Source organism: Oncorhynchus nerka, linkage group LG28, assembly GCF_034236695.1.
Source record: "Oncorhynchus nerka isolate Pitt River linkage group LG28, Oner_Uvic_2.0, whole genome shotgun sequence".
NCBI lineage: Eukaryota > Metazoa > Chordata > Actinopteri > Salmoniformes > Salmonidae > Oncorhynchus > Oncorhynchus nerka.
The window spans coordinates 29903811-29917976 of record NC_088423.1 but is presented as its reverse complement, the minus strand read 5'-3'; the positions used below and the strand labels follow the sequence as shown (position 1 = coordinate 29917976).

The window sequence follows — 14166 nt, the reverse complement described above, 5'->3', positions numbered from 1 at the left end:
AATTTCCATGCAAGTGTCTTACTGACATCAATTAAGGATTTATGCAAAAGTAATTTGTGCCCTGAATAAAAAATAAATTCATCAATTGAAATACATTATCCTAAATAACATTTAGTTGAAATGGAATCAACCCAAACCTTGTGAAATAAGACTATTGGAACGCAGCCAAAGAGATGTGGGTCGAATGATACAGTACAGGTCTACATATTATGGCAAGATGAGTTACAGTCTCAGTGCAGAAACCCTACAACTGATGGTGACGAGAACGAGATCTGTGCATATTCATATTTCATAAGGCTCTCTAAAGTTGGATGAATTGGTGCCTCTAGGGCAGTGGTTTCCAAACGGTTGTGTTTGTTGTGTTACAAAGTGGGATTCAAATAGATTTGTCATTTTTTTGTCAAAGATATACACAAAATACGCTGTCAAAGTGGAAGTAAAATTCTAACATTTGTAAAACATGAATGAACAATAAAACACTAATATATCTTGATTAGATCAGTATTCAACTCCCTGAGTAAATACATGTTAGAATCACATTTGGCAGCGATTACAGCTGTGCCTTTCTGGGTAAGTCTCTAAGAGCTTTCCACACCTAGATTGTGCAACATTTGCCCATTATTCTTTTCAAAATTCTTCAAGCTCTGTAAAATTGGTTGTTGATTGGTTGTTGATCATTGCTAGACAACCATTTTCAGATCTTTCCAAAGACTTTCTAGCAGATTTAAGTGAGAACTATAACTCGGCCACTGAAACATTCACGGTCTTCTTGGTAAGCTACTCCAATGTAGATTTGGCATAGTGTTTTAGGTTATTGTCCTGCTGAAAGGTGAATTTATCTGCCAGTGCCTGGTGGAATGCAGACTGAACCAAGCTTTCCTCTAGGATTTTGCATGTGCTTAGCTTCATTCAGTACATTTTTGATCCAGTCCTTAACGATTACAAGCATACCCATAACATGATGCAGCCACAACTATGCATGAAATTATGGAGTGGTAATCAGTAATATGTTGTATTGGATTTTCCCCAAACATAACACTTTGTATTCAGGACAAAAAAATTGCTTGGACACATTTTTTGCAGTTTTACTTTAGTGCCTTATTGCAAACATGATGCCTGTTCTAGAATATTTTTATTCTGTACAAGCTTCCTTTTCTCTCTGTCATTTATGTTTGTATTGTGGAGTAACTACAATGTTTTCTCCCATCACAGCCATTACACTGTGCATATGTTTTTGTTTCAGTCTCCTCCATCTCCTCTAACCGAAGCTAATCGTATGGATATTTTCTATTAATAATGTAAAATTAACAGCTGTACAGAAAGAATCATGTGAAGGTGAAATTACAGAGTAGGAACTTCTTGATGCAATTAAAGCCTTTATGTCCAGGAAAACTCCAGGGCTGGATGATATACCAGTTGAAGTATACCAAACCTTTTATGATATACTCAGAGGACCGTTATTATCATGTTTTAAACACTCCTATGTAGATTATCAGACACTCAAGAAGGTCTGATTTCATTATTGCTGCAACAGTGGGAAATATAAAGATGGAGTCCACTTAAAAAATTGGAAGCCCCTTACACTTCAGTGTTGTGATGCAAAAATTCTAGCAAAATATATTGCGCATATAATTTAAAAAAGGTATTGCCGGACATTATTCATTCTAAATCACAGTTTTTTTTTTTACATGGACGAAACATTGGAGATAATATAAGGCAAGAACTGAAAACAATAGAACACTATGAAAAATCTTGGAAACCAAGCCTGCTATTCACAGCTGAATTTGAAGGGTTTTGATAAAGTACGACTGGAGTTCATATATAAATACCTGGAACATTTCAATTTAGGGGAATCTCTTATAAAATCATGTATAGTAATCCTAGGTGTAAAGTAGTGTAAAATGGCTACTTCTCAGAAAGTTTAAGTCTGTCAAGAGGAGCAGACAAGGTTGTCCACTATCGGCATATCTATTTATTACGGCCATCGAAATGTTAGCTATTAAAATCAGATCCAACAATAATATAAAGGGATTAGAAATACAGGGCTTAAAAACAAAGGTGTCATTGTACGCTGATGATTTATGTTCTTTTAAATCCACAACTTGGATTTCCACAGCCTCAGAGGATCTAAATGATTTTTCTAACCTCTCTGGATTACAACCAAATGATGATAAGTGTACTATATTACGTATTGAATCACAAAAAAATACAACTTTCACATTACTATGTAGTAGTTTACCAATAAAATGTTCTGATGGTGATGTGGATATACTGGGTATACTTATCCCAAAATAAATAAATGATCTCACTCCAATAAATGTTAATAGAAAGTTAGCAAAAAATAGATAAGATCTCACTACCACGGAAAGGTAAATACCTTTATTTGTGGGGGAAATCACCCTGATTAACTTTAATCATATCCCAGTTGACCTATTTGCTTATGGTCTTGCCTACACCTAGCGAACAGTTTTTTAAAAATTATATAAGAAAGAAATATTCAATTTATTTGGAATGGCAAGCCAGACAAAATTAAAACGGGCCTATTTATATAATGAATATGAATTCAGAGGGCATAAATGATTTAATATTAAAGCATTAGACCTCTCACTAAAGGCTTCAGTCATACAGAAGTTATACTTAAATCCAAACTGGTTCTCTAGCAAATGTTCAAGAATGGCCTTATTCCCTTTATTCAGATTACAACCTCTCACTTCCAGTTATTTGAAAAGGAAATCTCAGAAATAAAACTATTTTTAAAACAAGAAAGTTGGTTGCAATTTCAATTTAATCCACCAGAAAAGACAGAACAAATAGTATAACAAATACTGTGGTTAAACTCAAATATACAAATTGATTAAAAAAGTATAATGTATAATCTTCATAAATTATATCATAAATAAGACTGGTGCAGTTGTCATACCTATAGCTAACTAAAACATATTGAAATGTCTGCTCTACCCAAAATTACAACCAAAATTGCAGCATTACCGCGAAAATGGAAGGGAGAAAGCGGTCTGTCGGTCCTGCATTAAAGACCACCATTTTTTGGTCCTTAAATGAAACTGGTAGTTGGCAGCTTCATTAAATAGTAGCCGCAAAACACCAGTCTCAACGTCAACAGTGAAGAGGTGACAGAGTTCCTCTGTCCAGTGTTTGTGTTCTTTTGTCAATCTTAATCTTTTATTTTTATTTGCCAGTCAGAGATATGGCTTTTTCTTTGCAACAACAGTTTTCAGCTGTGCTAACATAATTTCAAAATAGCTAATAATCAATTAGCCTTTTAAAATTATAAACTTGTATTAACTAACACAACATGCCATTGTAACACAGGAGTAATGGTTGCAGATATTCCATTAAAAAGCAAATGTTTCCAGCCACAATAGTCTTCTTTTTGAATTTTACCCCGTTTTCTCCCCAATTTCGTGGTATCCAATTGTTCAGTAGCTACCGTCTTGTTTCATCGCTACAACTCCCGTACGGGCTCGGGGGAGACGAAGGTTGAAAGTCATGCGTCCTCCGATACACAACCCAACCAAGCCGCACTGCTTCTTAACACAGCGCGCATCCAACCCGGAAGCCAGCTGCACCAATGTGTCGGAGGAAATACCGTGCACCTGGCAACCTTGGTTAGCGAGCACTGCGCCCGGCCCGCCACAGGAGTCGCTGGTGCGCGATGAGACAAGGATATCCCTACCTCCCTAACCCGGATAACAACAATAAAAAAATCATCTTTAGCCATGTTGTACTTTTCTTACATTTTCTTAAGTTTGCAATTAACTAAAACAAGCGGACAAGAAAATTACATTTAAAAAAGGTGAAGTCTTTGCTGTGAGCCAATGGGATAGCCTAGGTAACCACAGGTTGTTATCCCCACCGGCAGGCAGGGCAGCAACGTTTAATTGAATATTGACTGGGACTATAGGCCTACATAATTCATGAACAGTGGAGACATTTCTGTGTTATGGTGGATTGGCATTGGGGTTAACATGTCAGGAAAAATAACATTTTGCCCTATTTGAAACTTACAGTTTTGCTGACTGGTTCCATTGGTTATTTCAATTGAACATGTATAATTTATTTATATGGGACACATTCACATCAATAAATAATTTACAAGGAATTCCGTTCTTATCTCAACCCTAAATCTGCTTGAAAATGCCTTTCACAAAGGTGTTATAAACAGTATGGAAATAATAAATAGCCTCACAATGAGAACATGAATGGGTACTTATAAACGCTTTGTAGCTTGAGGCTTCCATGATTGAAACGAAAAATGGTCGCTCATGGGAGGGACAGGAGAAAGAACAGGGAAAATAGAGGAAGAGAATGAGCATTCACAAAAGAGAAAGGGAATGTAAAATATATAGTACCAATCAAAAGTTTGGACACCGACTTACTCCAGGGTTTTACTTTATTTTTTACTATTTTCTACATTGTAGAATAATAGTGAAGACATCAAATTACTCACATGGAATCATGTAGTAACCAAAAAAGTCTGAAATCAAAATATTTTATATTTGTGATTCTTCAAAGTAGCCACACTTTGCCGTGATGACAGCTTTGCACACTCCTAGCATTCTCTCAACCAGCTTCATGAGGTAGTCACCTGGAATGCATTTCAATTAACAGGTGTGTCTTGTTAAAAGTTAATTTGTGGAATTTCTTTCCTTTATGCGTTTGAGTCAATCAGTTGTGTTGTGACAAGGTAGGGGTGGTATATAGAAAATAACCCTATTTGGTAAAAGACCAAGACCATATTATGGCAAGAACAGCTCAAATAAGCATGAGAAACAGCAGTCCATCATTACTTTAAGATATGAAGATCAGTCAATCTGGAAAATGTCAAGAAAGTTTGAAAGTTTCTTCAAGTGCAGCCTCAAAAATCCATCAAGCGCTATGATGAAACTGGCTCTCATGAGGACCACCACAGGAAAGGAAGACCCAGAGTTACCTCTGCTGCAGATGATAAGTTCATTAGAGTTACTCAGAAATTGCAGCCCAAATAAATTCTTCCCAGGGTTCAAGTGACAGACACATGTTAACATCAATAATAATGGCACCGAAGGAGATGGACATTTTACAATCCCGTAACCAATTGTGCATGTTTTTTTGCGTTATTTTGTACATAATGTTTCTGCCGCCATGTCTTTTGACTGAAAAGAGCTTCTTGACATCAGGGCAGCGATTACTCAACACGTACTGTTGCGTGAGTGCAGCAAGGAGCCAAGGTAAGTTGCTAGCTAGCATTAAACGCATCTCATAAAAAACAATATTCACATAATCACTAGTTTACTTCACATGGTTGTTGATATTACTAGATTAACTAGCTTGTCCTGCGTTGCATATAATCAACGCGGTGCCTGTTAATTTATCATCGAATCACAGCCTACTTCGCCAAATGGGTAATGATTTAACAAAAGCACAATCCAATAATCAGTATCGGCGTTGAAAAATCATAAATCGGTCAACCTCTATAAGCTACCTTTACCATCGGTCCTATTAGCCAACGTACAATCAATCAATAATAAAATAGATTAACTACGAACACATATATCCTACCAACGGGACATTAAAAACATTAAAACTGACATCTTATGTTTCACCGAGTCGTGGTGGGTTTTAAGCTTTTTCGGCAGGATAGAACAGCGGCCTCTGGTAAGACAAGGGGCGGTGGACTATGTATATTAGTAAACAACAGCTGGTGCATGAAATCTAAAGAAGTCTCGCGAGTATCTCCTGATAAGGTGTAGACCACAGTATTTACCAAGACGGATCACAACTATATTTTTCGTAGCTGTCTATATACCACTGCAGACCAATGCTGGCACTAGAGCACACTCAATGAGCTGTATACGGCCATAAGCAAACAGGAAAACGCTCATCCAGAGGCGGCGCTCCTAGTGGCATGGGGACTTTAATGCAGGGAAACTTAAATCCGTTTGACCTCATTTCTACCAGCATGATACATGTGCAACCAGATGGGGGAAAAACTCCAGACCACCTTTACTCCACACACAGAGATGTGTACAAAGCTCTCCCTCGCCCTCCATTTCGCAAATCTGACCATAATTCTATCCCCCTGATTCCTGCTTACAAGCAAAAACCTAAGCAGGAAGCACCAGTGACTAGGTCAATAAGAAAGTGGTCAGATGAAGCAGATGCTAAGCTACAGGACTGTTTTGTTAGCACAGACAGGAATATGTCCTGGGATTCTTCCAATGGCATTGAGGAGTACACCACATCAGTCACTGGCTTCATCAATAAGTGCATTGATGACGTCGTCCCCACAGTGACCATACGTACATACCCCAACCAGAAGCCATAAAGGCTAGAGCTGCCGCTTTCAAGGCGTGGGACTTTAACCTGGAAGCTTATAAGAAATCCCGCTATGCCCTCCAATGAACCATCAAACAGGCAAAGCATCAATACAGGACTAAGATTGAATCGTACTGCACCGGCTCCGGCGCTCGTCAGATGTGGCAGGGCTTGCAAACTATTAAGACTACAAAAGGGAAGCACAGCCACGAGCTGCCCAGTGAAACGTACCAAACAGACAAGCTAAATTACTTCTATACTCGCTTCGAGGCAAGTAACACTGAAACATGCATGACAGCACCAGCTGTTCCAAGACGACTGTGTGATCACACTCTCCATAGCCGATGTGAGTAAGACCATTAAACAGGTCAACATTCACAAGGCCGCAGGACCAAACGGATTACCAGGACGTGTACCCCGAGCACACGCTGTGTCTTCACTGACATTTTCGACATGTCCCTGACTGAGTCTGTAATACCAACATGTTGCACGCAGACCACCAATGTCCATGTGCCCAAGAACAATAAGGTAACCTGCCTAAATGACTACCGACTTGTAGCACTCACGTCTGTAGCCATGAACTGCTTTAAAAGGCTGGCCATGGCTCACCAACACCATTAACCCAAAAACCCTAGACCCACTCCAATGTACATACTGCCCAACAAATCCACAGATGATGCAATCTCTACTGCACTCAATTATCTGCCGCCATTGTTGCAACCCCTATTACGAGTCTGTTCAACCTATCTTTCGTATTGTCTGAGATTCCTAAAGATTGGAAAGCGGCCGTGGTCATCCCCCTCTTCAAAGGGGGAAACACTCTGGACCCAAACTGTTACAGACCTATATCCATCCTGCCCTGCCTTTCTAAAGTCTTCGAAAGCCAAGTGAACAAATAGATCACCGACCATTTCGAATCCCACCGTACCTTCTCCACTATCGAACTGGTCACTGGTGCACCTCAGCCGCGGTCAAATTCCTAAACGTTATCATAACCGCCATCGATAAAAGACAGTACTGTGCAACAGTCTTCATGGACCTGGCCAAGGCTTTCGACTCTGTCATTCACCACATTCTTATCGGCAGACTCAACATCCTTGGTTTCTCTAATGACTGCCTCGCCTGGTTCACTAACTACTTCTCAGATAGAGTTCAGTGTGTCAAATCGGAGGGCCTGTTGTCTGGACCTCTGACAGTCTATGGGGGTGCCACAGGGTTAAATTCTTGGGCCGACTCTTTTGTCTGTATATATCAATGATGTCGCTCTTGCTGCGGGTGATTCTTTGATCCACCTCTACTCAGACGACACCATTCGGTATACATCTGGCCCTTCTTTGGACACTGTGTTAACAAACGAGCTTCAACGCCAGTCAACACTCCTTCCATGGCCTCCAACTGCTCTTGAATGCACGTAAAACTAAATGCATGCTCTTCAACCGATCGCTGCCCGCATCCTCCCGCATGACGAGCATCATTACTCTGGATGGTTCTGACTTGTGGACAACTATAAATACCTAGGTGTCTGGCTAGACTGTATTGGCTGACAAAACAAAAGGTTCAGTACTTTACAAGCTTGCATTTACCTACAGAGTGTCGTTCTCTCTCAGGCAAAATGCTTACCGTGTGAAATACAGTGGTGGGTCCCAAAAGTTTTGTTTTCAGGCAACTGAACAGATGGCTTTATCATCGAACTCAAGTTTGAGGCGGTTTCCTTAGCTAAATAAAGAGTATGGCAGTTTTGAACTACACAAAAAACACACATGCATGTACATACTGCACGCACGCACACATAAACACATGGAAGCACACACACGCACATAGAAACACTTACCCAAGGCCCAAGGTGGCAGGATCTCCAGATATGTTTCGTTGGCCTGTATAGTGTGCATGTACATCAGGTGTATCATGTACTCTGCTATAAGCCACCACACACAGATCCTGCCAGCGTTGGCCAGCAGCGAGAGGAACGTAATCCTAGCACCACGATCCTTCACAGGTACCTGCATCTACAATAATCACACAAAGGTAATACTTTATTTTACAGCCCTATTACCAATAAGACAAGTATTTGGTGTGGTGGATACTACGGAAAAACATTACACTTAAGAGTTTATAAACTTAATCATTTCTATATTTATCATATGACTTTGGGGTGCTTGTCAAATAGAATGGAACGTACAGTATGGAAGGTTTATTGAACATCCAGTACAGGTAGAGTGTTGTGAGGAGCATTCATAATGGAGGACCATCCTACTCAGTGAATAAAAATGTAATTAAAATAAAAGCAAATATATTCACGTTACCAAATACCTGATTTAACCCCCCTTTTTTCCATTAAAGATGTACAGTAGTTTCAACAGCACCCTCTGGGGTTAGCACCATGGTGTAGCCAGAGGGCAGCCATTTTCCATCCTCCTCTGGACTTCAATGCAAAACCTAGGAGGCTCATGGCTCCACCCCCCCTTCCTGGCGCATTGAATGTTTCCTCTCTAAGTCCTGTCAATTTTCTCTTATTACTGTATGTAGTCAATCACAATCACATTATTACATATCAATGTGATTTTAGTCCTTGCTTGGATTAACACATTCTTAGCTCTTTTGTCCAACTGTGTTATTTTTTGTTTGTTTTCCCAGTCAAATCCTGTCCTGCCCTCAGTGGAAGAGTTGAGCTATTCAACACCATCCATCCATGATGAGCCTGTCCTGCACTGAAGCCTCTGAACACCACAACCCCTGTCCTACTCTGAAGTCAAGCCTCTGAACATCTCAACTCATAACTCATACCCTCATTCAATCACTGCTGTGATCCCTTACGTTGTAAGTAGCCTTCCCATTCCCCATAATATTTTAAAATAAAATGTCTATATTAAAATGTTTTAAGTTAAAATAATGTCGTTCATGATTTTTTTTAAACATGATTTGTCGTCTCCGTGCCTATACCATGCGTTTCCCATCCTCCTCAATATTTCAAGTCACCAGCCTCCACTGCTCCTCTGATAGTCTGTATGGAGATGGGACCGGTGAGGACATGATAAATAATGGAAGGGATTCTTTCCATACAAGCACTCTCCACATTTCCTAATAACCTTAGCCCAATTAGCTTCTCCTGTTTGTGGGCTTTACCTATTCAGTATGACATCTCTCTCAGACCTGGATTCAAATAATATTTGAAATCTTTCAAAAATACATTGTGTGGTTGCTTTTAGCCTCCCTGAAGTAACAGAAGGGCGGGGGTTTTCATTGTGTGCGACTATTCTATTGGTTGCATCGTGCCAGATAAACTCAATCAAGCCCTGATTGGGTATATGCAATTATTTAAAATAGTATTTGAACCCAGGTCTGATCTCGCTCCTCCCTATCGAACTAGCAGCATCTTTTTTTCTTGCCATTCACCACCCACTACTTTCTCATCTCTAGCAGCATCACCTACTGCACAGTATGAGGGAATGGGTTTTTCCTGCAGTAGAAAAACAGAAAACGCATGGAGTGCATTGTGATAGCCCAACAGGAGCTGCTCAGCTGTGCTTTGCAGACCTGGATTCAAATAGTATTTTCAATGATTGCAAGTACTTTTTTAGCTGTGCTTCATTGAGCATACCTGTTGAGATGGAACCAATAGAAATGTCCCAAAAGTGCAAACCCCCTCCTTCCTGCCCTCAGTAAACCTACAGCAATGGATCATTGCAGCCCTTTTTCCACCAGAGTTTAATTTAGCTCTTATAAAACTCACCCCAAGGCACTGAGAAATCCCTGAGCCTTCACACTCAGAGTCTAAAACTACACCAGAGAGAGAGAGAAATCACAGAAAATCTTGCAACACTGACTTGTCTTTTTCAGTCTGTGATGAGAATTTGGAGTGATGTTTCATTTTGGGAAGCAGGAGTTTGGAACCAAGGGGATACCTCTTGATCTTGCTATGTTACCCATTTGCTCCCAGGAAAACTTTTGCATCAATTGCTCTCAAATGAAAATTGAATGTTCCCAGTGAGGAAAATAGCTTGAAGATTTGCACCTTTCATGTCAGATCAGTGGCTGATTTCTCCCTGGCAGCTGATTGACTGATATTTCACCTGTTGGAGGTAGTCCTTGAAGGTGACAGCTCATTGCCTGATATCTCACCTGACATTCTCCCGCCCCGTCAGCTCATTTGCTGACTTTGCCTGAGTTCCTCCTGCACTAAAAGCTCATTGGTTGATATCTCACCTGTTGGAGGAAGTCCTTGAAGGTGAGGATGGGTCCGTTGAAGAACAAAGGATGGTAGAAGGAGTAAGCGGTCAGCCAGTAGACCTGCTGCTGCAGTCCTCCAGCCTCCAGGGGGCGCCAGCAGTGCTCCAGGCTGAAGCTGATGAAGCGCAGGCCACACACTGCCACACTGAAGAGTAAGAGGTAGTACTCCTCTTCTGTCTGGTACCAGCTTCTCTGTGGGTGAAGAACAACACGCCTGGTGAGGCAGCGGCAGCGGCAGAATACATCACACTGAAGAGTTAACGGTAGCATCCTGACTGGTTGCATCACTGCCTGGTATGGCAACTGCTCGGCCTCCGACCGCAAGGCACTACAGAGGGTAGTGCGAATTGCCCAGTACATCACTGGGGCCATGCTTCCTGCCATCCAGGACCTCTATACCAGGCAGTGTCAGAGGAAGGCCCTAAAAATGGTCAAAGACTCCAGCTACCCTAGTCATGGACTGTTTTCTCTGCTACCACATGGCAATTGGTATCGGAGCGCCATGTCTAAATCCAAGAGGCTTCTAAACAGCTTCTACCCCCAAGCCATAAGACTCCTGAACATCTAGACAAATGGCTACTCAGACTATTTGCAGTACCCCCAACCCACTCTTTACACTGCTACTCTCTGTTGTCATCTATGCATAGTCACTTTAATAACTCCACCTACATGTACATACTACCTCAAATAACCGGTGCCCCCCCGCACATTGACTCTATCAGTACCCCCCTGTATATAGTCTCGCTATTGTTATTTCACTGCTGCTCTTTAAGTACTTGTATCTCCTATTCTTATCTGTATTTTTTGAAACTGCATTGTTGGTTAGGGGCTCGTAAGCATTTCACTAAGGTCTACACCTGTTGTATTCGGCGCATGTGACTAATACAATTTGATTAGTACTCCTCCTCTGTCTGGTGCCAGCTTCTCTGTGGGAGACAACATACCGGAAACCACAACAATTGTCAAAAACAGAGATGACCTCTTTGTTTCTATCTGAACTTGTTCAATAAGAAACACATTTTCGTTTTCCGAAGGTACCGCCTAATGAACATGACCCAGGGCTGTGTTCAGCAGAGCACAACATCGTAAACTGTTCAAATATTGTGTATGACTGACATGTAGAATAAGGAATCATGTCAACTCTATTCATGACATTCTATCTGCAATGTTCAGTGCCAGAATGTTGCACCCTGCTGAATGTGACCCAAGTTTTCTAGTGCATTTTGCCTAAGCCTACGGTATGAGAGTTCACATGTTTTGAGCAAGAGCGAGACATCGCAGTAGCTGTTCCTCTAGGAATCTGTGACAACACTCATCCACATGGATTTGGTTGGTTTCCATTTGAAGAGGCAGAAACAACTCAAGTCTCATCACTCTTACTGTACTAACATCACTACCAGATCTGGTCCTTTGTGTGTGATGAAGGCAGGAGGCTAAATATACATGCATTACAAACAATGAAATCAACAATGCCAGTCCAATAATGAAACACAACATGCAATAAACCATGTGCAGGCTTCTTCTTTTATCTACAGAGCAAAATATATAGCCATACAACGCCTTCAGAAAGTATCCACACCCCTCGACTTATTCCACATTTTGTTGTGTTACAGCCTGACTTCAAAATTGATTCAATTGATTCTTCCTCAACCATAAACACACTATACCCCATAATGACAAAGTGAAATCATGTTTTTAGACATTTGAAAATGAAAAAGACAGAAATCTCTCATTAACATTAGTATTCACACCGGACTCAATACTTTGTAGAAGCACTTTGTGTCAATTAAAGCTTTGAGTCCTTGGGTGTGTGTCAGCTTTGCATATCTGGATTTGGGGATTTTTTTCCCCATTCTAGATGGAGAGCGGTAGTGAATCTTCAAGTCCCTCTACAGATTTGAAATGGGATTCAAGTCTGGCCCACTCAAGGACTTTCAAATTCGTGTTCTGAAGCCATTCCAGTGTTGCTTTGGCTGTATGCTTGGGGATATTGTCCTGTTAGAATGTAAATCTTCGCCCCAGTATAAGGTTGTTTGCACTCCGAAGCAGGTTCTAATCAAGGATTTGCCTGTATTTGGCTCATTCATTGTTCCCTCTTTCCTTCCCAGTCACCCAGTCCCTGCCGCTGAAAAGCATCCCGATAGCAGCATGCTAACACCACGCTTCATGGTAGAGATGGTGTTAGACGGGTGATGAGCTGTGCCTGTTTTTTTTCCAGACAGCACTTTGGAGCCAGGCCAAAGAGTTCAATTTTTGTCTCATCAGACCACAGAATGCAAACTCCAGGCATGCAGTTATTTGCCTTTTTCTTAGGAGTAGCTTGCGTCTGGCCATTCTCCCATAATGTCCAGATTGGTGAAGTGCTGTAGAGAGTTCTCCTTATGGCAGGTTCTTCCATCTCAGCCAGGATACTCTGTAGTTCTGTCAGAATGGTCATTGGATTCTTGGTCACCTCCCTGACTAAGGTCCTTCATGCCCGGTTGCTCAGATTGGTCAGACAGCCAGCTCTAGGCAGAGTCTGGGTAGTTGCAGGTTTTTCCATTTCCCAATGATGGAGACCCCGTGTTCATGGAAACTTTCAACACTCTAGAAAGGGTTTCATACTCTTCACCAGATACAGTATATGCCTCATCACAATTCTATCTAGGAGACCTACAGACAGTTCCTTGGACTTCATTGTGTAGTTTCTGCTTTGACATGCACTGTCAACTGTGGGACCTTATATAGACACCTGTGTTTCTTTCCAAATTATCTCCAAACAATTGAATGGGCCACAGGTGGACTCCAATCAAGTTGTAGTGACATCAAGGACAATCAAAGGAAATTGGATGCACCTGAGCTCAATTCAGAGTGTTATGGCAAAGTGGTGTGAATACTTGTGTAAATTGATATCTGTATTTAATTTGGAAAACATTTGCATACTTATATAAAAACATGTTTTCACTGTCTTTATGGGGTAATGTCTGTAGATGGGTGAAGAAAAATAACATTTAACTAAACAAAATGTGAAATAAGTCAAGGTGTATGAATACTTTCTGATCTTCTGAAGGAACTGTACATATGTTTCCCCCAGGATTCAGATTCATACGGGGGGGCGGCAGAGAGAGAAATAAAGGGATGATCATCAGGATATTAGAATTGCAGTGAGAGCAGTTGTTGACATCTATTGCATATTAAGATCATCATAAGGTAATTAAGGGGGAGGGAGAGCAATAGTGCAATCACTGTGTAACACGGTTAACTGCGTTAGGAGAAAGGAGAGCAAGTTTCCTTCTCTCCATGTGAAGAAACAACAGATGAAGCAACACATACTCTAAAGAAACAAAGAGAAAAAAAATGTAACATAGTAATCATCCACTGTATAATGATGTCTTTAAGGCCAGGCTGAAATGACCATTTTGCATCTACTTAGCAATTTTGAGATTTCTTGGTCCTTCAATGGGAGTACTATTAAAAAGTAAACATAAAAATGTCAAAAATGTAATGTAAATGTATATTTTCTTAAGTTGATCAATTTACATTTCATGAATTTTAACCACATTTCAAATGGACATACACCGAGTATACCAAACATCATAAACACATGTCTTAGTTAGTCCGGTCCTGGCTGTCTTAATAAAATGA

At 40.7% G+C, this 14166-nt stretch overlaps 1 protein-coding gene across 3 annotated transcripts in view; it reads right to left on the bottom strand.

Annotated features, from left to right (window-relative positions):
* hhat (hedgehog acyltransferase) overlaps positions 1-14166 on the bottom strand; it is an 89577-nt gene that overhangs the window by 62492 nt on the left and 12919 nt on the right. For all 3 annotated transcript variants that reach the window (XM_029640355.2, XM_029640356.2, XM_065012750.1), the window contains 2 exons: positions 10519-10734; positions 8147-8321 (listed from right to left, as the gene is read on the bottom strand). In XM_029640355.2, coding sequence (XP_029496215.1) covers positions 8147-8321; positions 10519-10734 — 391 coding nt within the window. The remainder of the gene's footprint in view (positions 1-8146; positions 8322-10518; positions 10735-14166) is intronic.